The following is a 27,943-nucleotide window of genomic DNA, read 5'->3' as shown; positions in this document are numbered from 1 at the left end:
TGTGGGGGCAGCAGCCCGTGCGGTGTCCACAAAGAAGGGAAGACTTATCCATGTGAAGAAGGCAACAATAAGGCGAAGCAGCCAAAAGTAATCTAAATTAGTTGCAATTGTCCACCAAGAATAGGAAATATATTGAAAATGATTGAGCAGAGTGAAAACAAATGTATTACACAATGCAACAATGCAGTATGTGATTAAACATGATGGTTTACTTTGTACATTCTGCGTTATATTAAGAAGTTGAATTAATATATTAGGATATCATCATTGTGATTATGCTTCATGTTGAAATTCTGTTATCTGAAGTTTTTTGACTTGATTTACACAAAGTAAAAAAAAAAAGAAAAAAGAAAAAAGAAAAAATATATGAAAATTGGAGAATACCTGAAAATACTGGTGGCAAAAAGCTGTGGGAAGAGGGGAGATGCCCATCCCATTAAAAATAGACTTGGCAACAACAAAAGATGTCTGTCAACCTTTGGCAACCTTGAGGGGATTTTGCTCACACCTGTATGTTTCAGACAAGGATTGCTTGTTTTCTGGTGACAACGGTGGATCTGCCTGTCAGGAGAATGGTACAGAAGATGTGATGCAGTGCACGCCGGAGTCAGCATAGGCTGAAATCTTGTTGCAAGAATAAACCCTATTACACCCCATTCTGTTTGTCTCCAGTGAAGGTCGTGGGACATTCTTATTGTTGTGCAAAAGAACAAGTGTTGCAGTGGAGGTTCAGACGACACCGCTGAACGTATTACCACCAACAGGTTCAGTGCCTTTTCCCTTATGGATTTACTGTATCCTTATCTATAATACATGCCAACACTGATGCCTTGGGAATTCATGTGAAGATATAGTCAGTAAGAACAGCTTCTTGCCTAGTTGTTGTCTCCCTCTGCTGTGATTGTGATGGTCAGAAGCCAAAGATATCGTCTGTGAATGGGCTGAGGCTGCATGGAGCGTTTCTGTTGGTGCTGTCCAAGTTAGTCACCCCAATGTCCAAGATCTGGGGGTTAGTACGCGACACTGCCAGTCTAAGACAGAGAAGGGAATTATGAAAACAGCTGTTTTTCTTTTTTTTATTGATTTAATAATTGAATATTGAAGTTTGTCAACAAATCGCACCAAGTTTAATGCATTTCCGTCTCATTTATATCCCAGAAACTCTTGGCACAGTAGTTTTCCCCAACAAATGCACAATTTACTTAATTCTGCTTTTGTTGAAGACCATGCTCAGACACAGGCTGATACAATTTGGAAGTGTTCTGTATTTATAGGTTTAATTGTCACATACAAAAGTAAAAATGTGTGAAACACAAGGGACATGCTTCTAATTCTTCTGAAGTATCTCAAAGACTAATATGAAAAATGAGGGTTAAAACAGAAATATGTAAAAAAAAAAAAAAAAAAAAAAAAAGGTAAAATGTCACATGAACAAATTTTCAGTGTACAGGGCAGTAAAAGGGATTCACTGGAATAAAGTAGCTGACATGTCTGCGGGTATATCCAGAGGGCAAGGCTCACCATTTTGCAGACAGATGTCTGTGCACTGGTTGCCAGACAATGAGTCCGTCATAATGAAAGACCAGGCTGACCAGTGACACAAATGGACTCACTCACTCAATGTGAATGTTCTACAGTGAAACCACAGACCTCAGAAAAATGAGATGTCCTTTTGTCACATGAGGGCTCATGTTAAGAGTGAGGGTTGGTGTGGAGGCAGTGCTCATCTTACTAACTGAGTGAAGATTCAAAGAAATAAGAATAAAAAGCAATCCAAATTTAGCCTCCAAGAACATGAATGACTAACATGCTTCTTCAGGGCCTAGTTTTTACAGACAACAGTACTGAACCTTTTTTCTACCACCCGTTTCTCTTCCTCAGTGAAATTCAAGCTCACGTTATATAGCGCTTGCTCCTTCACTCTTTCCACTGAGGTTTAGGTCATCTGGTGATTTGAGTGCTGACTGTGCTGCAGCTCAGCCCCTCAGATCTGGTTATATAAGTAAAACCTCAGTCTTTTACAGTTTGGTTTCCTCAGTTTGCCCTTTTCACGCTAAGATGTTAAAGACGTTAAAGTTTGGGTCAAGTCAACAGGACTGCTTCAAGACATTAAGACCATTTAAACGGTGGGACAAATGGTGTGATCTGCTGCTGAGTTCAAGTGATCCACTGTTCCACTTTTACACCGGTAACACAATAACTGCTCGACAAATCCCTCTGAGTCCCATTATTCCCACTGCAGATGATAGATTACACAAAAGGCTATCAGGAGGGTGGGGAAGCAATTTTTGGTGATGGTGAGATATTAAAAAGAGACATTTTTCATTTTGACTGAAATTCAATACTTTGAATCAGTTTCCTTTCTCAGTCAACAATTAATCCATCTGCGGGTAAATACAGGGCACAACTGAGTAAAATCACTGACCTGTAAACTGAGTTATCGGGTTTGGTGGTGAATGAATGGGATGGATTGAGGTTAGGTTAGTCAATTAGGACTACTACATTAACACGAGGCTCGTAACAGTGGACAGTGATACTGGACTTTACCTGGAAATGAACCATAGCTATCCAAAGCACAGCTGGAGACACAAACACACAGCAGGTTTGAGGACAGTTTAAAGCTCAGCTTTCGACCAAACTACGCGTCACTGATCATTTCATGTCACTTCTCCTGAGACCATTTGTCCTCACTTTGTACAAAAATCATTGATTGTAATATGCAGTACACACAATTCATCAGTAAGTGGCACTGTAGAGCCAAGCATCACACGAATGAACAGCAGTCAACTGAAACATTTGATCAGCCAGATAGGTGACCGGCTGTTTTAATCGATTTATTTGATATAAGAACAAAGCTCTAAAACAAATCTCTCACCTGGAGAAGGCGTCATCCAAACTGTCCTGTATTTCCTGGAAGAAAGAGAACCCTGATTTAATACAGAGTTATATACAGATGTGCATTTAGATTTTAGGGTTTTTTATGCTACATCAAAAATTAAAACCTGTTCAACATATTTCACCCTAATGTATTCTGGTATCTTCACAAGCTCACTTGAAAGTTAATATAAAATTTTCTGTTAAAAAGGAGACTTGAGAGATGAGAGGGAATAACCCTCATCACAGTTGATGGTCGAACCTAAAAGTCTCAGACACATTCTACCTCATGTGGCATGTGAACTCATGCTGTCCACAGCATCTCAGCTTTCAGTCACCCAAAAATATGTTGTTCTAAATCATTTTCACACCAGACACAAGTTGGTCTTGTCATTGGACTTGGATTACAAGTCTGAGGCTCTTAGAATAAAACCACAGAGGATGTCATGTGCATCCAGTGAAAGTGGAGCCACCATGAGTCTGCTGGATTTTGATGTCTTGTTACAGAGTGACAAAATTCACAAAGGACAAAGCACGCATCATGTCAAGAGTGTAATAACAGGAGCCTCTTACCCAGGCAGGGTTGCTATTGGTCACAGAGGGCCTATGGTTGTCTAGCTGATCTTCTTCTGCATTCCCATTGGTCTCCACTACTACATCCACACAGCCCTCAAGCTCCAAAAGGTTGTCTGTGGCAACATCTAAATGTGAGATGGGGGTGTAAAAAAAAAAAAAAAAAAAAAAATCACTCACAGCCTGTAACAGTCTTTAGGAATGGCAAACTGTCAAGAGTTGCTTCAGTCTGTGAACTAAGTGCCAACATATTATTAGCAACCAGTTCATTTTCCCACAACATTTAGTTCTTTTTTGCACATTGATATAATTCACACTTTACAAATATCATTATCACAACCTAAACTTCCTACCCCTGTGGTTCCTCATTCACATTAGCGCTGCGGTACGGTCCATATTCATTGCTGCACAACAAACAAAATACATCATCTTCTCAGACTAGGATCAGCTGAAACACATGTGCTTATCATGGCACTGCGGTAATTATGTAGTGTGGAAGCTCATGTTTCACCAAGTGCTGACAAAGAAGCATTTTTAGAAGCATGCTTTAATTATTATTATTTTGTTTTCCCTCACTTACAGCAATTGTATTTATAGAATTTACAAATAAAACAATTCCACCCTAATTTTTTGGGTTTCTAAATTCAGGAAGGAAGTATAAGAGGTCAGAGGGTTTTATAATGTTTTATGACTTTATGAGCAGGGCGATGGTAAACACCCTCACTGTTCTACATCAAGAGTTGTGAGAAGTGCATGTGAAGTCTGCACTTCACAAAAAAAAAAAAAAAAGAGTTACAAGAACTGGGAAGTGTAATGCTGCATTTGATGATGTTATGTAATAACTAATGAGAAGTTTTGCATTACTGCACTCGTAGAAACACAGCTTCTATTAGCCAGGCTAGAGGGAGACATGGCTTTATTGAGCAGTCTCTTGTGAGATTTCATAAAGAAGTTACTGGCCTGCAGAGGATATACTTGACTTTAATGTGTTTGAAAGAAAGATAAGGTGATGGTGACATTCAGAGACACATATCGTGACATTTTTTTCAGATGTTGTTGATAAAAGCTGAGGAAAAAATATAATGCGCTCCCCTTTCCTCTCACGTAGTCCCATCATGAGGTTGTCTTTTTTATTTTTTGCTGAAATATTTCCAGAACTATTGGACTCATTGGTGTCTAATTTGCTAATGAACGCATTTCTGTTTCCCTGAGAATCACCCTTTCATCATGACCCATCATCTGGTGACTGACTGTTGGCAAACATCCGCATGTTAACATGTTAAACTAAGATAGTGAACATAGTTAATGTTATACATGCTAGACATTAACATTCTGGCACTTTTGCGGTGAGCACGTTAGCAAGCATTGAAAACACTGTGCTGTGCTGTGCTTGAGTCCAGCTTGCCAGAGCCCTGGGAAGAGCACCTCGGTTTTTACCTGTCCCTTTCAGGCTCCCCAAGCTGTTAGATCTCTCTGAATGAGAACTGCTGCCGCCTTCTTCAGCTGAATCGGACTTCACACTTTTCGCTTTCCCTTAGGAAAAAAAAAAGAAGAAGGAAAAAAAAAAAAAAAAAAAAAGAGAAGTACAAGAGACAGGACACAGTCAGATTAGCTGTTTACTGTCAAAGTGCAGTAGATACCAACATCCTCAAATCAACAAGGCTGATTCAGTACAATCACTAGCAGTCACTGATAAAAATGACTCCTTCACTGACAGAGCCTGTGTGTGGGTGTTCTGGACATGGTGTCTGTGACATTTCTGGGACTTGAAGAGCAAAGAGTGTCGTTCCTACCTTCTTTAGCTACTTGCCAGAGTTCAAAAGCTACTGTGAAGGCCTGGGCCACTGTCAAAGCCACTGCCTGAGCCTGGAGAGCAGGAGAGAAATTCACTGTGTAACCGACCTCCACCAGAAAGACTGTATTCACCTCCACCATCAGTAACACTATAGACTGACTAAGAAGAGCGACGAGCATGAGCAATGGTTCAAACATATTGTTGGAGATATTGGAAGCTTTGGAGCCGTCATTTGAAATGAGACATTTTATTTTGCGAACCAATCGTATTTTTATGAGAGTGAACTGGTAGATCAGTAGGACAGTTATATTGGTCTATTTAAGCTAATTGCAGATAAATTGCTGCTTGAGCCAACACTGAAATCCCAGAGCACAGAGCAGAAAGAGCAGCACAGTAGCTGAGTGGCATGATCTGCAGCATGTGGTCAAACTTGATTTCATATTTATTTGTGAAGCAGTCTGTCAAATCTAAATAATTTCCCCCTCATCAGTATGACACTGTCAGCCCTAAGCCACAAAGCTAACTTGTGTCTGTCAGGGAAGGGCAGCTGGTGAGGATGTTAGTCATTCTAGCTGAATTTTTTTAAGAAATGGCATAATGGCATAATTAAGCATAATGTGTCTTTAACAAACAGACTTCCCTATAGCTTGCAAATAATTCAAATCAAGCTTATTTATGAAGAGATAGATAGATAGATAGATAGATCTCTCTCTCATGAGCTCTGCTGGATATCCCAGATTCAACCAAATGAATCAACCAAATGCACTGTTACCAACTGTGGTAGTTCAAACTAAAAGTTTATGTTGTTCATCCAACTGTTTTTAAAAAGTTTGAGCCACAGAACAGGGAACTTGCTGACGTTGGTTTGGTTCAAACTCATTGTGCTGGTAGTTAAACTAAAAAAAAAAAAAAAAAAGAGAGAGCACTGATACTGTAGTCAAACTCACCACTTTCTTCTTAGGGCAGAGGTAGGCGTGGCACTCCAGGGTCCCATTGAGGGTGTTTTGAGTGATAAAAGCAAAGACCTTCTCATGCAGTCTGTCCACTGTGCAGTAGGATATTCTGCAGGCCAGAGGTCACAGGTTAGGCAAATATCATAAAGTAGTTAACCCCATGCTGGAACAGCCAAACTGTCTATACACATACCTGTATATGGAGATATTTTCAAGCAGTTTATTGTTCAAGCTGTCGTGCAGCAGAATTCCCTCAGGGGAAACCTTAAGAGCAACTTTCTGAGGCTTCTTCCCACTGGCTTTGGCCTGTTACAAGAACAAATAGTGACAACAATATATACAGCAAGTTTGATTAGCAACATAAAATGCCACAAATGAGGAAAAACAAAGCAGTTCTGTTATTCTACACCATGCGGGAGTCTATACTATCATTCTCAGAGATGTTGCTTCTCGGGGTAGCAGAGTGTGGACCCCAGGTAGAAATGTCCCACAAGTGGTGTGGATGTCTTCTCCTGCTCAGTAACACAATCACAATTTTTTTGCTTTTCATTCATGATTGATGATGTAAATCTCAATGGGTGAATTTAAACCTACAACACGTCTCTGGGCTGGGACTTGCACTGACTGCATATTGAGTCGGTGACAAACAGGAATAGTGCACACGGCTTTCATGCAATGTAACTTGCTGATTATTTGTTAATAAAATAATATATAAAATCTTAGCAATATGAGACATTTTGCTAGTGTGACACTATGGATTTGTGTTAGGTTTCATTGTCATCAAAACGTCACATGTTGCTCACTGAGAATGAAAATGTAAGTAATCTGAACAACAATGGAAACATGTTTTGTGTCAGAAATCAAGTGATTTTAGTCCCTTTAATGTAAACTTTAAATATTTAGGAAAAGAGTAAAGCACAGCTCTGATTGTTAAACCAGCTCTCACTGTGGCAACAATCCTCTTCACAGCAGCAGCTGATAGGTCCTCTCCCCTGGGCTGGTCCACTAGGGTCATGCCAAGGTGCTGAAGGTTAAAGGTCATGCCCTCTAAGATGGTCTCTCGTGTGTCAGTCCAGTTCTCCGGAAGCTCTACACCCACAGAGCGAGAGGGAGAAACACATCTTTTAAGGAGAAAGCAGGTCAATGCATTGATCAACAGGATCAATTGCTGTCGCCCACATTCATGAAGTTAAAAACATCAAATAATACACAGATGCTGAGATTTGCATCTCTCTCCATTTCATGTTCCAAAATCAACATGAGTCTTGACAACGTTCAAGAGGCTTAGGAAAAACACAAGTCAGAGGAAATGTAAACAGCCTGTGTTGAACTTAAAGCTGAACCATTTCATCCGCTTGATGCCTAAAGTGGAGAGGCAAAACAGGGTATGTAGGTCAGAGGTACTGTCAATGTAAAGTAAATATTTCAGCTCCAAAACAACGACGTTGACAATAAAAGAGCAGAGTTTGGAGCAAGGAGACATGGACTCTGACATACTGTGATAACAGAAAAGTTTGGTTTTCCTTTTCTGAAAACAACAACTTATCTCCCACGAATTGGGCCACACAGATTTCTCAGAAGTCTCAACTTTTGTGCTAACCCCTACAGAAGAATTAAAGACAGCATACGGGAAGAAAAGAACGGGGAGTGTCACAACTGTAACTGCTGAAAGAACAGCTGCAGTTCTCTTATCGTTTCTGAGCGGTACTGCCTGACCCTGACACCGTGGCTGGGTTTACAGAGATTTTCTCAGAGGATGACAGGAGGGGAGAGGAGTAAGACAAGGCAAGAATGGAAAAACCAGTACCGCTGCATAGAAATTCATCCTCCCAGCATTTTGCTCCTCTGGGATGGAGCACATACCACATACTCATGCCGACACGTTTTCGCACACACGTGCACACTCACAATAAGTTAAGAGAGGAAAAGGAGGGGTGAGGATGTTGTGTATTTTGTCAAATGAGTATGACATTTAGGGTTTCAAGGCTGACAGAGGCATTCTTTGATTCTGGGATAAAAAAACCCAAGTGAAATTTGAAAAAAGCATTTCAAATTTGCTAAAAAGGAAACAGCATGAAAGGAGAATAAATGGCATCTCAGAACATAGAAGAGGTCCATCTACACTGAAGTGTGGAAGGCTTGAGGGGCAGGTATAGAATAGCACAGTGCTTTGCCAACATGTCTGGCACGACTGGCTGATGTTTGGCAGATAGAATGTTGACCATGTCTGACAACTTACATTAGCATGCTAAAATTCGCTAATCAGCACAAAAAGCAAGGCTCACCTCAGGCTGCTGGGAATGCTTTTAGTTTTGAAGTTAAGTATTCATAATTTCAAGCATTTGAGCTGAAGACGGGGCTCAATGAAATGCCAGAACTAGGACAATTCATAGTTGGTAGATGTCCATGTAGCGAACATGGGCATTTACCAAGTTTCATTAGAATCGAAAAGAAAAAAAAAGAAATTTTCAAACAAGGATCAAACAATGTTCACAGGAATGAATGCCAACACAAACTTTCACAGAGATTTATGCATTACCTGCTGGGATAATACACTTAGTTTGATAAGAACCAAATAAGAGACATTGGTATCTACAACAACACAATGTTGTCTCACAGTTTTGTGAGTAATGGAATGACGCCACAGGTTTGAACTTAACACAGCCAAGATGTTCTTCTCTGCTATTCTTGGGGATTGTCACAAACTGGCTCATTGAATGTATGAAGATGGCAATCCATGCACAGTTCGACTAAAAACAATACATCTATTATAAATAAAGAGCTTTTTGTATGTTGAATGTGCAAGAGTAAAAGGCTTGGAGGGATAGATCTCAGGAGAAATTATTAAAACAAGCAAACAAATCAAATTTAATTCAAATGACCTGCCTACACCACAGACACAAAAATAATTATTTTAAATGAAGCCAACAGATTTCGCAAGGTAGCTGATTATTGAAATTATTTAATTTTTAACTAACGCGAGCACACGAACACACACACACACCCCTCTCTAAAACACAGCTTAACATCAACATAAATCTTTCAATTTGAATTTAAATTTCAATTTAAATGCAAAACCACCCCCAAAAAAAAAAAAAAAAATAACTGATGGAGGTTTTCACAATCTGTTCTCACGCTGCACTACATTTACTGTGATCAAGCCATCACACTGAATCCCAGGCTCAGTTTACAGGCTTGTCTATGCTGAGAGAGAGATGGGAGGGTAAAAGAACCGGCACAGGTACCAGGCACTGCTCAGCCAGGGAATGTGGAGGGCTTTGTGATCAAAGGTCAGCAATAGCGACACATGACAGGTTACAGTTGTGTGCACGTGTGAACTGAGACCAACTAAACCCAGAGGACCGTGCTGCGAGTACAAGCTGACCACTCAGTCTGTAAGTGTAAAGAGTGTCAGTGTGTTAGATAACAGCAGGAAAATAACAACAACAAAAAAAAAAGAAAATAGAAAAGGAAAAACAAGAACATTTAAACATATAACTCCTCAGCTTTTCAGCAGTTCAATCCATCAAACCTGATTGTTGAGCTTCCATTTCACCATTCAAATTGTAAAAAAAAAAAAACAAAACAAAGAAAAAAAAACAAACCCTGATTGTGGTGTGAGCCTAACTCTGACAGGCAATACACGTCCTGGCACAGTTTGTGTGTCTGCACTGAACACTGAGTCACTGTGGAAACCACCGACTGCAGTTCTACAACTTCAGTCCACAACAGAACTCAAAGCTAAATAACCTTTTGTTCTTCTTTTCTCAACCCAACTTCTGCCATCATTTGACTTTTCTTTTAATCCCACGATGTGATCGATGCATGCACAGCCCCCGGCTGATGTTAGGGGGTTCTGCTGATGCAGAATGTAAACACGAGTGATAAATTAAGTTGGAAGTCTCTGCAGATGTTATTAAGTCAAACAAACTTTTCAGAGGCATTCGCCCCCAAGTTCACTCATCAGCCTTACACTGTTTGGACCAAACAAACATGTCAGTCTAATCAGGTGAGAGAAATTCCTCAATTCATCTGCTTTTCCCATTGCTACTTGCCATTTTTCTTAATTTTATAAAAACAAATTAGTTCTTCTTCCTACTGGCAATGTTTTTTCAAACTGTGACTTGTGCAACAGGCAGGAACCAGCTGGTAGACCTACATACACCACAAAGAACTCACCACACTAAGGCTGTGGACATCCTAGCTCTATGACCATAGGGGTTGGAGTTTAGTAGAAGCTGGCATTTTTAAAATGTGTTTTATCAGTGTGGGGCACTCTAAAGGCCCTGTTGGTCATGCCAGGTCACACGAAGGATCAATTGAGTCTGACAACAACGGCAGAACATAAGAGTGGAAAGAGACCAAGGGGGTCAGCCTTGCCAGCGAACAGGTTCCTAACTGAGGGGAAAAAAGATACAAACCAAGAGGGAATCCCAAGCTTTGGTGAAAAAGTGCTTCAAAACAGAGAGGAACTAATCCCATTCTGACAGTGATTTACTTTACCTTTCGCAGTCACCCACTTCCATTTGAAGAGACCCCTGATTAAAAAAAAAAGTCTCTGCTGCACACAAGCCCCCTCTGATTGGTGGCACTGGCAGCAGGCCGTGTAGGACAACCAAACCAGGCCAATAAGAAGGGGTGAGGAGCCAGGAGGCTGTTGCCATTTAAAAATGGAGGACTCTTCATGTAGTCGATATGACAACTAACTAAGCATATGAAGACCATCAATGCCTACAAGGCTCTCTCTCAGCCCCCAGGTGCCACAGCACTGACGGTTTTTCTGGCGACCGGGTGCCACAGCACTGACGGTTTTTCTGGCCCCAGGTGCCACAGCACTGATGGTTTTCTGGCCTGCTGCATTGACCCAACATTCCCAACTTGGTTCTGTGGGTCAAAGTCAGCCCTGGGAATCAGACACCGGTGATGTGGGTCAGCACTGGTCAAGAATGCGTGCTCTGCATGTTGAGAAGACCCATTAATCCATACTACAATACACTACTTCTATAATAAGTGGGTCACTAGCTGCAATGCCGCATTTCCAAGGAGCTTGTAATGCCACTAAACATCAGATCAAGGACCCTGTTAAACGTTATAAAGCTTATCAACTTCATTCTTGACTGTAAAGACCCTTGAGTGGACAGTCATTTGGATGGATTAACATCAGCTGTGGTTGTATTAAAAAGTGACCCCCCATCCATTAATCCATTAAGAAATATAATGTTGTTTAAGAGTCTATCTCAGATTCCTGAGACTTTATTTGCCAGGTGCACTACTACAGTTACATGGACAAATGTGGGATATTTACGTAACCCCCCCCGTACTTTGTCCCAAACCCTATATGTTTTAAAAAGGCCAGTCTGATGGAATCTCAAATAGGCCAGCTTGAGCTGCAGCCAGCGGGGGCCGTGCACCGACTGACCTGCAGCATTCCTGATGTGTCCTCTTGGTTACAGGCAGGGGAGCATTCAGGCTTTCTCCGCCACCCGGTCAGGATCAAGTGAGATTTAGTCTACAAAGTGGCGCTTCAGCAGCACAATGGGCACCAGAGTGGCCTCAAAAGGTGTTTCATGTTAATGTTGCAGTGTGTGCAAGCCCCTGTCCTGCTGAAGGGCCCTCAAGCAGGACACAACACTTACACAACACTTATTGGGACTTCTCATTTTGATCCTGACCTCTGCACTTCCTCAGGTGGCATTAGAGAACTGGGATTAACCACCAATCCAAAATACTGCAAAATAACTGCAGTGGCATAAATCAGTCACATAACACACACAAAAAAAAGCATCATGTTTTGTTAGCACAGTGGTTGATTCGATCTTTTTCTTTAGTCTGCCAACTTTCAAAATGACATTATCTCCGGAACATGACTGGAAAAAGGTTGCAGCGCTCAACAAAACAAGGAGCCACTTAATAAAACAGAAGGTAATCTCACCCACAGCGGGAACAAAGAGATAAGGTGAAGTTTAACGGTGAACTTTAGTTTGTTTCCAGGACAGTGTGAGACATAAAGTTGAAGACGTTAAAACTTCATCTTTGTGACTCCGCGGCGTGACAACGTTCGGGTGTGTGTCGCGTTTGTTAAAGCTGGCACTGCTATCCTGAGAATGTGCGATAAATGAAGTAAATCGGAAAGAGTCTACTTTCTGACACTGAGCGGAGGAAACGTCTCCTTCTCTTTTTGGGTTTTGTCGCTCCGTGTGTGTCCCAGTACTTTCTTACTTGTGTGTTTGCCGGTGCTCCACGGCTGCTTCGCCGCGCTCGGGCTGCGGATGATGGCTCTGCCGGCCGACTTTAGGGCATCCATGTCGGGTTGTCTCAACGTGCGGAGAGTCGCTGAAGTTGTCTGATCGAGTCGTCTCCGGGATATATGTTGTTGACCCGACTGCTGATGGGGAGGATGGACTTGTGATGCCTTCCAGTGCCGTCAGAAATACCGCGATTTACGAGCTCGGCTCACGTGAGCGAGCACCGGCAGAAAGGTAGTGCTGCATTTGGGTCACATGGGACATTAGGCATCTGAACATATATATATACAATCACACGAGAAATACAAAGTTGGTTTATATAGGATTAATCATGTTGAAGATGGATTAGTGAGTAATATATGAAACGCTAACCGACTTAAACCCCCCCCCCCCCAAAAAAAAAAAACAAAACAACAAAAAAAACAAAACAAAACAAAAACGTAAAACTTATCATGTTGCAATCACTTGAATCTGAGTTTTAAGCCCTTTTTTGTGGAGTTTTTAGACATTTCATTAAACTTGAATGCAACATGGTTGTACAAGTAGTGTTTGCCAATAAAACACATACTTTTTAAAAGTAGTTCTTGAGTGGAATTTCTATGAAGGTATGCTTGTATTTTCTTTCTTTAAGTTTCCGATGCCATATTTTTTCATAGGCAAGACTTTAGTAATGTGTGGTCTCCTTGAATTGAGCTGCTGAAAGTATTAACAATTATTTCAGCCTGTTGCAACACACACATAGACAACCACAAACCTAGATGACAAAGCAGCTCTACTGCATCAGTGTTTCCAAACCAAAGAGCAAATTAACAAATTCCTAAGAAATGTCCCCATTAAAGTTTTCACTTCCTTTTTTAAATTCTCACAATAAACAGCCCTCATTATAGCAGCAGGCATTATTGTGACATCATTTTAATAGAAAAAAAAATCTGTTAATAATGTGAATAATTATGTTTCTATGTTTTGCTAGAACCCGAAAAAAATAAAAATTAAAATAAATAAATAATCAAACTTCACACACACACACACACACACACAGGCTAAACAGCTTGTATTGCCACCAGCAAGACTTCCTTTAATAGTGATGGTCAAAGTGAAAAGTAACAACCACCATCACTTTGAGTAAAGAAAATAAACATGGTGGAACAATGGAAAGATAAAACAAAGAACTTTTCTAAGCCTTTTCCTCCTTCTACACAAACTTCTAAAAGCAACTCAAGAACTGAATTCACAATGCCAGAGTGATCCACAAGAAATACTTTTTTTTTCCCCCCAGGTAGGCAACATGACAGCACAACATGGTCAAATGGTTCAGGGATAACCTTTTCCCAACACAACACATTCACTGAAACCTTCCTGGTGGAAATGACAGGAAATCAACTCAATATGATGGGAAATATAAAAGGAGGTGCCAGTCAATAAAAAGTATGTAACAAATAAATAAATGTGTGAATAACACAATCGGTTCAACTGCGTAGTCATGATCAGCCCAGAATCTTGTAAACACAACACGGTCCGAAAAAGTTCTAATGACAAAAAAAAAAAAAAATTACAGCACTCTTCTTCAAACATTATGCTAGCTACATCGATCAAAGTATGGATGGAAACCCAACATCAACACTTGGCACTTCAGAACTGAAATGAAATAAAACAAAAAAACATTCCTCAGTAAGTTAATGTACATTGTTGTAAACAACTAAATGCCAACTCTAGGGCATGATAATAGACAATCAGTTTGGTAGGTATCTGGCATACCAAGACTGTGTCACTATAGAACGACATGTACCGTGCCATATCCAGAGTTATGTCTTCCCTTTAACTATGTAACATTGAGGTCAGTTCGCTGCAAAATGATTGGACGTGTCTGAGGCCACGCTTAATTGTTTAAGCTTTTAAATACGGAAGTGAATTGTTTAGACTGTGAGAAAAGCTTTGACCTGAAAAAAAATGAAAACCAGGCAAGTCGGAGCCAGAGAAACAGAAAGATAATGTGAGAAAGAAAACAACGCTTTTGAAGGTCAATGTTTTTAGATCCCAAGATTGCAAAGTATATGGTTTCTGCATCTGAAAAAGAGAAACTGCAAGGCACTGTAAAATCTGCAATTAATGGTAACGACTGGTTACCACGACATCATTAAATCTAGTGAACAATATGGCCTAACAGGTTCTAATTTGGTCCAGGGAGGGGAAAAGGAGTCTGCAGCAAACAGGCGAACATTATTGTCACATTTTTGGCAGTGCCAGGTCGAATCTATCAGCATCTTCTTTGTCTTTCTTTCTTTTTTTTTTTCTTTCTTTCTTTTTTTTTTTTTTAAACAAGGACAAAACATCAGCCTCATCCATTTACCGATAATGCTGGAGAATCAATTATTCCAGTATTAATGGAATCAATTATTTTGGAATATCTGAGGAATACAGCAAACGTTAACCTGTTCAATATCACTATTTTAAAAGAAATGTACATTGTCCTAACTGAACTGAAACATTACAAAACAAACCATCACTGATTTAAGCTAATGGTGATATGCAAACATGGAGTTTTACATTCATGTATCTCTCACAGGGGCTTTACAGGTGAGATTCACATGTGAACAGAAAACACATCTTCTGTCTTAATACAACCCATCATGAAATCCAATGTTTTTTTGTCAGCTTTTTTTTTTTTTTTTTTTTTTTTTAAATTAGAAGTCTGGGCGCCAGTTCACTGTAGAAGAAAATATGGTTGTGAAGAGAGGGTTATACTATACACCTAAATAAGACTGACATTAAGTGATGCATCATGGCTCTTAAGAAGACATTTGGCCAACAAATTGCGTCCTTTCTCCCCCTTCTAACAGATCACACTGTCTAATGGCTGAATCCCAAAACTCAACACAAACAACAACAAAGAAAAATACTGTACACAACCCCTTCAAAATGACAGTTCTAATAATAGAACCAAAAAAGAACCCAAGTACTTATATGTATGGAGGGGCTGTGTGCACTAAGTTGTGCAGGTGCAAAAACTGTCGGGGGCTGGTAAATTGAAAATAAAAATAAACCAGAGCTGAGAAAGAGAAAAAAGTTCTGTCTGACAAACAGCGTGGGTGTCAAAGTCACTTTTTGAGGGGCTGGTAGACTGAGGCGTTGGGGTCCAGGGAGGAGGGACTATTGTCCATGAACTTGGAGGAATAGTGTGGGGTGACAGAGCTGAGGTTGCTGCCATCAGAGGAGTAGGACAGGCTCGGCATCACTGCCATTACCTCTGCTATCTTCTGCTTCAGCTCTGCTATCTCCTGCTCTCTGTGATGGATCTGGCCTAGATGAGATAGAGGAAGGAGAGATCATATCATCACAATGTTTAGAGCCAAGCAATGGGATATTTGTTCTGAAAAGCCTGAATCCTTCTCAGCTCGATGGATCGTGTTCTGTAGCTAACTGTCGGCAGATTAAGACAGTTTACCTGAGTACACATTAGCATTTGTAAATGCAATATCGCTAAAATGCTGTATCCCATTACAGATATTTATCGTGATAAACAGTACTTATGGAAAATTAATTATATGAAAATCATATAAAATCTAATTTTGTTAAAATAGATCAGCAAATAGCATAATTGCCTCAAATAGGCCTGATATGTTAGAGTGACAGACACTGTGTAAACAGTAAATCTGACATATGAGCATTAGAATGTTGTCCATTTCAAAACCCAGTAGCTTGTGTTTTTCAGCCATTTACTTAGTTGCCAGTCACTCATTTTGAAGTTAATGGGGATAGTGTAGTATCATATCTGCCACAAAGAGAACGTTTTCATGGCAGATGTTTGACATGCCGTGGGAGGAAATGCATTGGTGCAGTTAATAACAATAATAAGTCACTGTCAAGGTTCAATGAGACGTATAACAGGCCTGAGCCATTGTTAGGAAGACTGAGTTCACCCGAGCTTTAACAGCCATGTCACCCCAAATTGCCTGCTCTATAGGACAAAACATGGTGATGAACACCTAATGGGCCTTTTTCACTGAAACCTGCTCAGAAAAGTGTAGTTTCAGGGTCAATGTCAAACTGTCATGACTGTTATGTAGACAAGGACAGAGCCACCACTAATGTTATTACTCTCACCTGAAGCTGTTGTGATATCAACATCATGAGCAGAGCATTAAAAATTCCACACTGATATCATGAAGACACAAAAGTTTTACTTCAGTAGAGTAATTGACTTTTTTCAAATGAATTTACTTGCTGGCTTGTTTTCTTTCTTTTTTACCACAATGAGTGTTAATGAGTTATTAACAATATTTCACATTTTCACAGCTCCACACTAATGTACGCAAGCTGGTAAAAATACTCAATTATTATAATTTGATCCAATGTGGCACAAGAAACAGGCAGAATGTCCAATAAATATTTTTTTTTTTTTTTTTGGGGGGGGGGGGGTTTAAATAGTTAGCAAGAGTGCAGTAAGTAAGGCTTTGAGGTGCAGTGGTAATGCCAGTTTTTCTGATCCTATTCTCAGGCAGGTAGAAGTTGAAATAACTTTGGGCGTTATGTTTCAGGACACACTCAGAACTAATTCAGAGGGATTAGGTTACAAACACGCAGGTTCTAATCAGTACTAGTTTCTGTCCTGTTGCAATTTCACTCAATTCCTAAGCGACTATGCACATTATACAGGTTGATGCTAACCTATATATGTATACCTCAATCTTTGTTTGCTGTCATTCTCAACTATTGCTTCTGGCTCCTACCGCTCTCTCTTTAGTCGCTACAGCTTTCCTTTCCCTTCCCTCTCTTGATGCCTCAGCTGCCACAGTATCACTGTTTGTAGCCAGGAAATATTCTCAGCCAACCACATGGGGTCACCCTGGACAGTTCAGCTTTCCCATGTGTTTTCTTAAGTGTCTAGGTAGTAATATGCTAATACCTTTGGAAGCGACCTCTCTGCTTCCTCAAGAGGAGCACCTTCAGAGCCTTTGAAAATATTTTTCAATATTCATGTGAGTAGATTTAAGGAGAAAACATTCAGCTTCAGAGGGCGAAAGGGAGAGTGAGGTAAGAGAGAGAGAGAGCATGTGAAAAGGAAAAGCTAAGCATGCCAATGAAATAAGATCCATTTGATGTAGCGGGAACAGAAAATGACTGTAGTGGTCATTGTTGATATTGTGCTGGGGTGCATAAATGAATCAGTGAATTGAAATCCTTCTCTCTTGAATACAATATGGGATGCAAACCTTTACCATGTTCTTGCACAACCCTCTGTTTTTGTGCTACCAAAATCCTCAAGTCTAGAGTTTTGAACCAAAGACATGGATTCAAAATTTTTTATTTGATATAGATATTGCTGATCTCCTGAAAGTGACAGTGATGTAAACAAATCGGTGCATCATCGTCTACCTTGCGCTATCTCCAGCTGTCTCTTGGCGTCACCCAGTGCAGAAAAGAGGTCCAGTTTGATCCTGGTCTCAGCACTGAGGCTGTTTTCCAGGTGCTGGGTCTTCTCTTGCATGGCTGAGAGTGCTGACATCAACACCTCTGTGTCCTTCTCATTCTCTTTATACTTCCTCAGCTCCTGTGTGTAACAGAACATTATTACAGTCAAGGTCTTTAAAGAACTTATTTTTCAATCTTTCCACAGACGCAGAGAGTATAGCTTTGATAACATGGAGCACTGTGTTAATAAATAGCAGTTGTGATATTCCATCTTACCTGACACTTGCCCTCTAGATCCCTGATCTGCTCTTCTTTAAGTTTCATGTCCATGCTGAGCTTCTTACACTCTGTCTCCAGCTCTCTGATCCGAACACGAAGAGAGTCAGTGGACTCCACTCTGTCAAACAGCGGAAAAAAAAACAAAAATCCAAAAGTGACAAAGGCAACAAGACGGAGGAACAAAACCTACATTTTCTGATCTCTTGGGATCAGAAGTAAACTTCATTATGCGCCACAAATTAATACCTTGTGGCAGCAGCTAATGCTACAGCTCTGGCCGCAGTCGCCTCCTCCATCTTCTTCCTCTTTCTCTCCTCAGCCAGTTGTTTCTCTGCCAGGGCCCGAGCCTCTTGCTCAGCCTTTAGCCTCTTCTCCAGCTGCGAGATGGTCTGCTTGTCCTTCTGCTTAGCCTGGACAGCACTATGAAGCCTGAGATGTAAGGAACAGACTAGTCATTTTGGATTTTTTTATTTTTATTTATTTTTTTTTTAGATTTTTCAGTAGAGACTGGTTCTTGTTTCTTTTTTTAATTAATTTATCAAATTTTTGAGCTTTTGAATTTGACTTTAATCATTATATTTTGATCATCCCTAAATTCTCTCTCTAGTGCCACCAGCTGGCCAAATATGTTGACTTTTCACGTGAAACACCTTATCCTGTATTGGATAGATTAAAAAGGAGATTATATTGGTCAGAGAAAAGTTCCATGCATTGCTCAACTCAAAACAGGGTTGTCAGACATCTTGATTATGTTGTGAGTGATACTTAAATTAAGGATCTGAAAGTTGGCTATGTAAATACATATACTGCTTTCAGTCTGTCAACACCACACTACCTTGTTTAAGGAGGACTTGGCTATTTGGACGATGGCCCAGGTTTACAGCATGCATTATTGAATGTCTCTTCACTAACCAGCTACTGTAGCTTCCTACAGTTTTTGCTATGAATCTAAGTAAATGTACTCATTGAGCAAACATGCAAGGCACATGCACACACTTGGTCTGCAACAGCTCGTTGTCCTGGCGGAGCTGGCCCAGTTCTGAGCGAAGGCTGCGGTCCTGGCTACTCAGAGAGGAAAGCTGAATGCGCAGCTCTGACTCCAACTGCCTGTTGGCCTGAAGATCTGCCTTTAGTCGCTTTACATCCTGCTCCAGCCTTTAATGCAAGAAGAACAAGAGAGCTACAATATCATCTGCTTGAAGACGGAGGAAATCATGATAACAGAGGCAAATATTTCATCCACACACAAACAAGTATTACATTATTGGGTTAAAAGTATCTCATGACTATTTAAGATGATGACTACAAAAGTTTGCAAAAACATATCTATATGTTTGTCGTTTGTCTTTCAATATAGAGTCAGAAAGACTGAGAAGACCATTACTGTGGTTGGATGGTTGCAAATGTCAACTATCAAGTGCATCGAGAACTCAGTAAGGACTGTGAGGATGGGTGTTTGAAACAGTCTTACCGTATTAGGGCATCTGGTTTGCCCAGCTGGTTGTTTGGGATGCAGTTCTCCACTGGGTCCTTCTGGCCTTTCCCTGTCCCCTTCTGCTTCTTCTCATTCTTGCTGGTTGAGGAGCCTGGTGGTACGCTGCCATTTGTAGAGCTGTGATTTCGTGGAGATGAATTGGTAATGCTGCCCCCGCCTCCACTGGCATTTTTATAGTTCTTCCCAGCACCCCCCATTTCCTCTTTTGAAGTAGAATGTGTGTTGGTGTCAGCATGTGTGTTTTCTCCTGCCAGGTCGTTGTTCAGTCTCTTAGCCCCAACGTAGTTCTCAATATATTCTGTCTCCTGTAGTTTGGAGTCCAGTGCATGTATAATACTGTTGTTATTGATTCCAATTGTGTTCTGTTTTTTCCCCTCGCGCTCTTTCGACGCACTGTCCTTGCCTTTTTCCCGGTACTCCAGTTCTGGTAATGGGACTGAGGTGCTTTTCTTTCCGGGCGGTGCTCCGTTTTGGGATATTACTGGAGGTTCCACCTCTGAGATCCCTTTAGCCAAAGCAGCTGGAAAAAGGCGAGCACAGGTAGTTTTAGGAAAAGTGCAAAATCATACTGGGCGGAATTGACCAAATTCCAAAGCCAAGTGGAAACACATTTGACCATAAACAGAAACTGAACGATGGCCTCTGACTGGTACAAAACTGACTGAAGAAAATATATTAACAGCCTAATGACAGCAGGCTAATGCCGGGACATGTTCCTATTTTCTAGAAACTGCAAAATACATGCAAACTAAATTACTTCAGGTTGCTTTTACACCTGGCCTTTACTTATTCAAGAGCACTTCTGTAGATTATATATGTTGCATGTTTTTAACAGTGTGTTGTGTGCAAATTACATACATTACAACTGTTCTTTCCAAAACAAATTTCCAATGATGTGGACAATTAGTCCAAGCAAAGTGGACCAAAAAGGCTTTTTTTTTTAACGGTTTCTGTGTATATATCTATACAATCATCTACTAAACAAGTATCAGTGTCAAAACACGAGTGCAGGGATTTTCCACCATCCATTGGAAAGTAAAAAAGGGTTAAAGCAGACATGTAGAGATTGCATCCTACTGTATTTTCTTCTGGAACTGCATTAGTTATTTTATCATTTAGATTAGTCATTAAACTGATGAGATGAGCAACGGGTAATTAATTCACAACTGTTCTGCTAACTGATTTAAGATGTCAAATGTTTCCCGAAAGATTTAATGATTTTGTTGTTTTATTATTACTTTTTGGAGTGTTCAAAACACCACATTAAAGACATCCCAACTGACTTGACATTAATTGAGAAAATCATAATTAAATTCTGCCCTAATTTTCAGAATTACGTTTAGAAAAAGGAGCAGCTACACAGTCAAGTGCACATTAAGACAAAGACCTCTTGTACACAAATGAATCCTATTTGCAGTCACAACTGATAATTCTCCTAACTACTATATAAGCTCTTTACAATAAGCTCTTTGGAAATCCCTGAGAGGGTTTTTAAAAACAGAAAAATGGTGAAGTGGAATATGGGCTGCTACAAGTCACCACAGTTTGATTTCCACATTTTGTCCACATGTACCTCTGCCTGAGAAAACTGTCAGAAAAATAGTAACATATGAACGACATCATGCCATTAAGCAAGCGTGAACTCAAAAATACAAGAAAGAAAATATGAACACAAATGAATTTTTTTTTTTCTTTGGACTTCACCAAATAAGCTTAACCACAAGAGTGAAAACAACTTTTGACTAACTGATTAATTACTTTGGCAATCTTCACTGAAACATACAACAAGAAAAACAAATGTGGCACAATGCCAGACATGCAAATGATGAGAAAACCGATTATTTTTCTCTGGATAGATGAATCCACCCAGCTGGATAATCAACCCAATAAGTTATTAGTATCAATCCAGTCATAATGCCGTCTCTGTCTGCAGAACATTTGTGACATTAATGCTCCTATAGGAATAGTATTATGTGTCACGTGTCATGTTTCCTGTTTGTGTGTGTGTGTGTGTCTCACCTTCCTCTGCCTCCCTCTCTTGTCTCTGCAGCATCTGCTGCTCTGGTGGTAAGGCCTGCTGTAGAAGCTGCATGTAGAATTCATTCTCTTTTTGCACTTCTTTCTGCTTCCTCAGTCGCATTTTGTAGCTAACGTAGCTCTTAAACCCAAAGCCCAGAGTCACAACTGGATATCCGATACTGAGATGGGAAGAGAAGCATGTGGTTAACTTATAGTAAGCATTTCATTATATTCTCGTGGATATTTTTGTGTTTCTCTGCGCATTGCTGAAAAAAGACTCAAGACTATGGCATTTACCAGTGAGCAGCAAACGGTCGACACAGGTCTACATGAAAGTTCTTCAGGTCTTTGAACCGTATGGCAGCTTCGATGTACACAAACAGGATCCACAGTGAAACAGTGGGCAAACAGACACCTCTCTCTGCATAAAAGTAGAATGAATAAATAGATAAATAAAACAGCTCTTTCAGGATTTTTGTTGAAGAAACTTGGCAGGCATGAATTCCTTTTGCACAGAGTCTTTAGGGTGAAAATGTCAATTTAACTGGCAGAGATATATATAAAGACAAATCCACATAAAACTTGGACTAACCTGTGTGCCAGACATACTGGACCCATACGTATGTGCTGGCGGCAAAAAACAGCCATTGGACGGGGATGAAAAGGAGGCAGATGATGTCTGATGTAAACGCCACACATACAAAGAAGACAGAGAAAGCCTAGGTGTGGGAGAAAAGAGGCTGACAATTAAATATCTTTAACCATAGGACACAGTGTCAAAGTGTAAAATAAGGGCATACAAGAGTGCACAAAGATTAGCATATGTACCATAAAACACATTCATTCATACCATTCTCCACATTTGGCTTTACTACGTGTGTCCTATTTCATATGAGCTTTTCTTTGCTCCACATAAGGTCATAAGGGTGATACATCTTCCATTAAGATCTTACCAGTCCCTGATATCTGAAGGAGTCGTAGACACTTCGAATGAAAAGCCAGAATGGCCACAGGTACTCAAACCTGAACTCCAACACAAAGTCAGCCAGCAGAACTAGCACCCACACTACGAGGAACTTCAGGTACAGGAAGGTACTGCAGGGGAGGACAAAAACAGAGTTATGGAGGGAAATGTGAAAGAGACATGGGGAGGGGGCAGAGAGGAAGTACTAAAGAAAGCTTTGTGAGGATTTAGATGCTATCATGACACCAGGTATAGACAACAAGTGTTTATAGGAACCACATTTGCAATGTGACTTTCATTGTTAGCGCAAAGTAACACCAGGTGAAAGGAAGATAAACACCAATTCAACAGGGAACATGCACATACATCCAGATAGCCTCAGTGTGTGTTTATCATTGCAACTGAAAAAGACAGTGCAGGCTGAGAGACATCTAGACAACTGCGAGAGGGCTTGAGTGGTGGAGTGGTGGATTGTGTGTGTACAGACTAGCATGTCTAGACATGTTACTTATTGAACAGCTGATTGTCAGCAGTCTGTGACCTGTGAGAAAAGGCAAGCCGCTTTCACGTCCAATTCCCTCACATGCTGAGCGCTGTCCAAATAGACCTATCTGCTCTAGCGGCTATCGTTTCATTGACGTGTGGAAAAATAAATAAATAAATAAATAAAAGGAAGCGTAGACTCAGCCAGACAAAGCACAGGTGAGAGCCCCGCCGTCGGCATCTCCACACACTCCGAAACGAGCGTCCCTGACGTTGTCATCTCAAGACAGAGATCGGATTTTATTCCTTTCCCCTCACAAGTCCGTGGCTCTCATTTTCTATTTAAGACGAAACATTTCGACTCGTCGGCACGCGTTAGGAGTCGTCCTAAATGCCCACAGAGAACCAGTGTCACCTCTGAATTGAATTTGGCCAGGACGTGAATTTAACCAACTGGCTCGGTGCAAATCATCAATGAGATGCCACACAAGTAACGTTAGGCCTATCTTTTTTCCCCAATATACGGGTATGTCCGACAAGCAGCACATAAAGCGAAGAACCACGGCGTGCTCGAATATGAATGTAACAGCGGCTGACATCCCCGTCCTGACATATGCAGAGAGGCGCCATTGTTATACAATACGGTCCCTCCAGACCCTTTTCTGTACCTGCTATATATACCCTCGGTGATTCGGTTCCGTTTTAACGGCCGTCGGAGTTTGCTGCAGTCCGCATTGCGCCGCTTCATTATCCCCCTGTTGATTCACTGGTGATACCGGTCTGATAACGGTGACTGGAAATGTCATTCGCTCATCCTAATCTGTACACTTCTTCAATTATCCACCATTGTTGTTGTTTTATGCACATGAAACAAAGAAATAAATAAAAACAGACCGCGGAAGGCCCTCCCCTTTTCACGACACCGCTGCGTCGTCTCGCCGTCCTCTGACGTCAAGCCGCATTCAGTGGCGTCAGAAACATGGCGACTCCCGACGAGTGGAGACGTCTCTCTCAGTTTTCAAGTTTTGGTGTAAAAATCTAAACGGTAGGTGTTATAACTGTGGCTGTGGATGTATTATTTAGTTTTTTGGTGCGCTAGTTTGTCATGTTTCGGCTAGGTCTGCTTAAAATTCACTTATTTCCCCTTCATTTTATGTGGTAAAATGTATCCATGCTTGCTCAACCACGTTTGTTTTGGCAGTCTCAAACTATATTTCTTCGTTCTCCGCAGAAAGCATCTTATCGCAGGCTTAAGATCGGCGACAACATAGCAAAACAGTTTGTGATTTCAGACCAACGTAATTTGGTGACTGTGGGTGAGAAAACACACAACCACACACGTATATATTACGCAGTGTATGAAATTTCTATACTTGATTGTGTAAGTATATTTTTATATATTTTTTCCTGCTGTGGACCCTGCTAATGAGAGCATGTTTCCAACAGATGATACTTACCAACGACAAGATGGAGAAACTGTTTTCATCTGCTGAGGAAAATGAGAGAATGGAGGAAGAGATTGAGGAAGAAAAGGGAGAGGAAGAGGAGGATGGAGGAAATGGTGATAATGATAAATACGAAAAGGGGGAAAATGACATTGAAAAGGATGACAGTGATGATAAAGAAAAGGAAGAACAGGTTGTAGATAAAACAGAGAAAAATGTTTTACTGCCTGTTCAGTCCGAAGACAAAAAAACAGATGACGTCCTGAACCTCAATAATGAGGTGGTGAAGATGAGAAAAGAGGTGAAGAGGGTGAGAGCTTTGATCATCAGGAAGCTGACACGGCACATTAGTGCCCTGAAGAAGAAGAAGGGGGAAGACAGCGATATTCAGAGGAATCACAGGAGAATGGCCAGACTGCTGGAGGAGATCAAAGCCATGAGGGTGCTGTCGCCAGACTTGGTAGGTTTTATTGCATCTAATAATGAATTATTCTTAAAATGGGGAAACATTTATTGAAATAGCTAAAAGGATTATTGATTTTTCCCTGTGTCAGGTGACCAAGACAGCCTTACAGAAGAAAATCAACTTTGAAGAGGTTTGCAAAAACCCTAAAGCTACTATTTCTGACCGAGCTGTGGCACGCATTGCAACACACCCTCAGTTTAACAAGAAGATTGAGAGCCTAAAAGCTGCTGTAAAAGCCTTCAAGGATGAGAGGATGAAAAGTCGAAAGCAGGGAGGAAAGGAAACAATTCCACCAAAAACTGTAAAGGTAAAACCACAGTCACCAGACAAAATCAATGAAAGTGGTAGTGAGAAGAAAGCAGTAGACGTTACAGTGGAGCTCAAGGAAATGTCAGACAACGAGGAAGAAGTTGGTTTCTTCAAAGACACTCAAGATGCAACTGTTACTCAACCTAAAAGGGTAACAACCAAAGCATCTAATTTAGCTCACACCATTAATGTTCAAAAGAAAGAAAGAGAACAACCGAAAGATGTAACACCAGCATCAAATGAAAACAGTGAAATCCAAAATGTTGAGACAAACAAACTTAAAAGTAAAAATGCAGCAAAGAAACTGGATTCTGTGGTGCATCAGAAAGAGGAAGAAGAGCAAGAGAGTGATTTAGAGTCAACAGATGAAGAAAAGGAGTACTTTGATGATAGCACAGAGGAGCGTTTCCACAAACAGTCCTCCCAGTCGGAAGAGAGTGATGATGACTTCTTTCTAGGAAAAGTGAGTAAATACAAGAAGAAGAAGTCAAAAAGTAAAGACGGAGAGAAAAAGGTTGATAAGGCGTGTACAGGGATAGGGGACTCTGACAAAGTGAAAACTGCAGCCAAGGCCCAGAGTGAACTTGAGCCCAAAGTGAAGTCGAAAGTGCCCCCTCTTCAGTCTATTTTCTATTCTTCTCTCTCCGGGTCTAAGCCTACTGGAGTTGGAGGTGCAGGTAGAGGGAAAGGTGGAGATAGATTTAGGGACCAAAAGAAACCAAAGAGTGGCAGTGGCCTAAATAGAAATTTTAGTAATGAATCAAAATTCCAAAAGCAGATCACAGAAACAGAGAAAGATCTTGGTTCCAAGTACAACAAGCCTTTCCCTGAAGGCAGGGGGAGGGGGAATGGGCGAGGGAGAGGTGGGATTATTAGGCAGAACAGTCGCACAGGTGGAGGTGCCTTTTCCTGTCAGGCACCACAGCAGGCATTGCATCCGTCATGGGAAGCCAGTAAGAAAAGAAAGGAGCAACAAGGGCAAATTTTGGCCTTCCAAGGGAAAAAGATCAAGTTTGATGATGACGACTGAAATTACTTTTTGTCAATCTTTGCTGTCTGTTTCTCTGGTTTAATATAAAGCTTCTCAGTTATGATGTGACAGTGTTTCAAAATGTGAAAGCTTCATTCCCATGGATGGAAAAACATAATATATTTCTTTGTTCTTTAGATGGGGATATTGAAATGCAATGATCTGCAGATATTCAGATTTAAATCGCTAAATGCACCTCCAAGGGAAACCACTTTTCCGTAATATGTTCACAAGTCTGCAACATTTCCTCACAACAGTAATTTGTACAGATGTGCTATTTGTTGTTAAAGGTTGAACGTGAAAATGTTTTTATTTTTACTTTTACACATTCTCATCACGTTTCACCAATCTGTCATCAATGTTTTGTCATGGTAGTTCATGTTTACATCATTTGAATCCGATGTATGGTCAAAGACAACAGTATCCCTTGGAAGAAAGATAACCTTTTTCTTGTTAAATGTTTTTTGTGTTCAATCTTATAAAGTTTAAATTTATACGTTATGTATACATTATGCCCAGTGGCCTTGTCTTATCTCCATAATAGATGCATACATAATTAGATTACAGTGCATTTATTGTTTTTTGAAAAAACAAGCATTACATTAAGAACCATGCCTGAGTATACTATTGTGTTAATAGTGTATGGTCATTGGTCGGTTAGCCGTATGACGCAAAAGGATCTACGTGGGGTTATGGCCAATAGCATCTTAGATGCATATCAGGTTTAAAACTGTCCCGGGGAGCCGGAGCTAAAGTCATACTTCATCATTTTGATCAGTATCGGCGGTAAACCTCAGTTAGATGAACAAATTAGTAAGAAATTAGCTTTTCTGGATCCACCGCAAAGATTACCGGCCTGTATTCGTTGATCCAGAGCGTATTTAAGCCCCGCCCATAGCTGAGGGATAGACCCGTAGACGCCGCATGGAGCGGGTTTGGCTGCTGTTGCGATACGTCAGCGTCGCCACCATTTTGGATGTGGCAAGGCTGAGTTGTGAACGAATACAAAAGTAAATGGACTTAATTTAATATAGCGCCTTTCTCCGAAGAAATTTACGTTAATGCCTCATTTATTCGTTCGCACGTGCACTACTATACTTGACAAACAGTTTGGGGCCAAAAACAATGTATTTGATCTTCTCAGATGATTAAAATAAGTTTATTTATCACACACACACACAAACAAACATATAGGCTATATAATGGAATAGGAATCGAGTGTGGCTTAAAAATAAAGAAACATCTAGAATCACATATTTTCGTCATTTCTCCAGGCTCGAGAAGTACATATTTTTGCCATTTTTCGGCGAACAAATTATAGTAATTTTTCACATACATAGGCTATGTATAACAAACAAACACACACACAATATACAGGCTATGTACACACAAGCTTGCATTGAACCCATCCCTCCGGAGAGCTACTTTCCACTGTTTCCTCCTGTTGCTATCTTTGGGAAACAAAAGTTAGCCAAGCAGTTAACAACAATCTTACTAAAATATTTGGGGCAAAATAATAAAATAAGAATGAAGACTTATCGTTTGACTGCGCTAATTAATTGTTTATGTTCTGAATAAGGGGTATCATACAAGATTGTTATTCC

The 27,943-nt window shown here is 40.5% G+C and overlaps 3 protein-coding genes across 4 annotated transcripts; 1 reads left to right on the top strand and 2 right to left on the bottom strand.

The window, feature by feature from the left end:
• Positions 1–380: 380 nt before the first annotated feature.
• ldlrap1a (low density lipoprotein receptor adaptor protein 1a) lies at positions 381–12,572 on the bottom strand. Its single transcript, XM_029514349.1, has 9 exons — positions 12,415–12,572; positions 7,142–7,284; positions 6,389–6,501; positions 6,190–6,304; positions 5,241–5,313; positions 4,885–4,980; positions 3,448–3,575; positions 2,876–2,910; positions 381–1,031 (listed from the first exon to the last, which is right to left on the bottom strand). The coding sequence occupies exons 1-9, from the start codon at positions 12,497–12,499 to the stop codon at positions 911–913; spliced, it is 909 nt and encodes a 302-aa protein (XP_029370209.1). The 5' UTR covers positions 12,500–12,572; the 3' UTR covers positions 381–910.
• Positions 12,573–13,492: 920 nt separating this feature from the next.
• maco1a (macoilin 1a) lies at positions 13,493–23,837 on the bottom strand. 2 transcript variants are annotated; one of them, XM_029513846.1, is made up of 11 exons: positions 23,758–23,837; positions 22,596–22,737; positions 22,235–22,361; positions 21,940–22,063; positions 21,643–21,821; positions 19,600–20,143; positions 19,125–19,283; positions 18,375–18,557; positions 18,126–18,246; positions 17,814–17,988; positions 13,493–15,738 (listed from the first exon to the last, which is right to left on the bottom strand). In XM_029513846.1, the coding sequence occupies exons 1-11, from the start codon at positions 23,835–23,837 to the stop codon at positions 15,536–15,538; spliced, it is 2,037 nt and encodes a 678-aa protein (XP_029369706.1). In that variant the 3' UTR covers positions 13,493–15,535. The 2 variants fall into 2 exon arrangements, with proteins under 2 accessions (XP_029369706.1, XP_029369707.1); XM_029513847.1 differs by lacking the exons at positions 19,600–20,143; positions 21,643–21,821 and having other exon boundaries at positions 15,536–15,738.
• A 228-nt stretch (positions 23,838–24,065) lies between these two features.
• srfbp1 (serum response factor binding protein 1) lies at positions 24,066–26,840 on the top strand. Its single transcript, XM_029514388.1, has 4 exons — positions 24,066–24,134; positions 24,321–24,405; positions 24,536–24,994; positions 25,089–26,840. The coding sequence occupies exons 3-4, from the start codon at positions 24,536–24,538 to the stop codon at positions 26,337–26,339; spliced, it is 1,710 nt and encodes a 569-aa protein (XP_029370248.1). The 5' UTR covers positions 24,066–24,134; positions 24,321–24,405; the 3' UTR covers positions 26,340–26,840.
• Positions 26,841–27,943: the final 1,103 nt, after the last annotated feature.

Source organism: Echeneis naucrates, chromosome 11, assembly GCF_900963305.1.
Source record: "Echeneis naucrates chromosome 11, fEcheNa1.1, whole genome shotgun sequence".
Lineage (NCBI taxonomy): Eukaryota > Metazoa > Chordata > Actinopteri > Carangiformes > Echeneidae > Echeneis > Echeneis naucrates.
The sequence above is the reverse complement of the archived record's forward strand: the minus strand, read 5'-3'. Positions and strand labels throughout refer to the sequence as shown.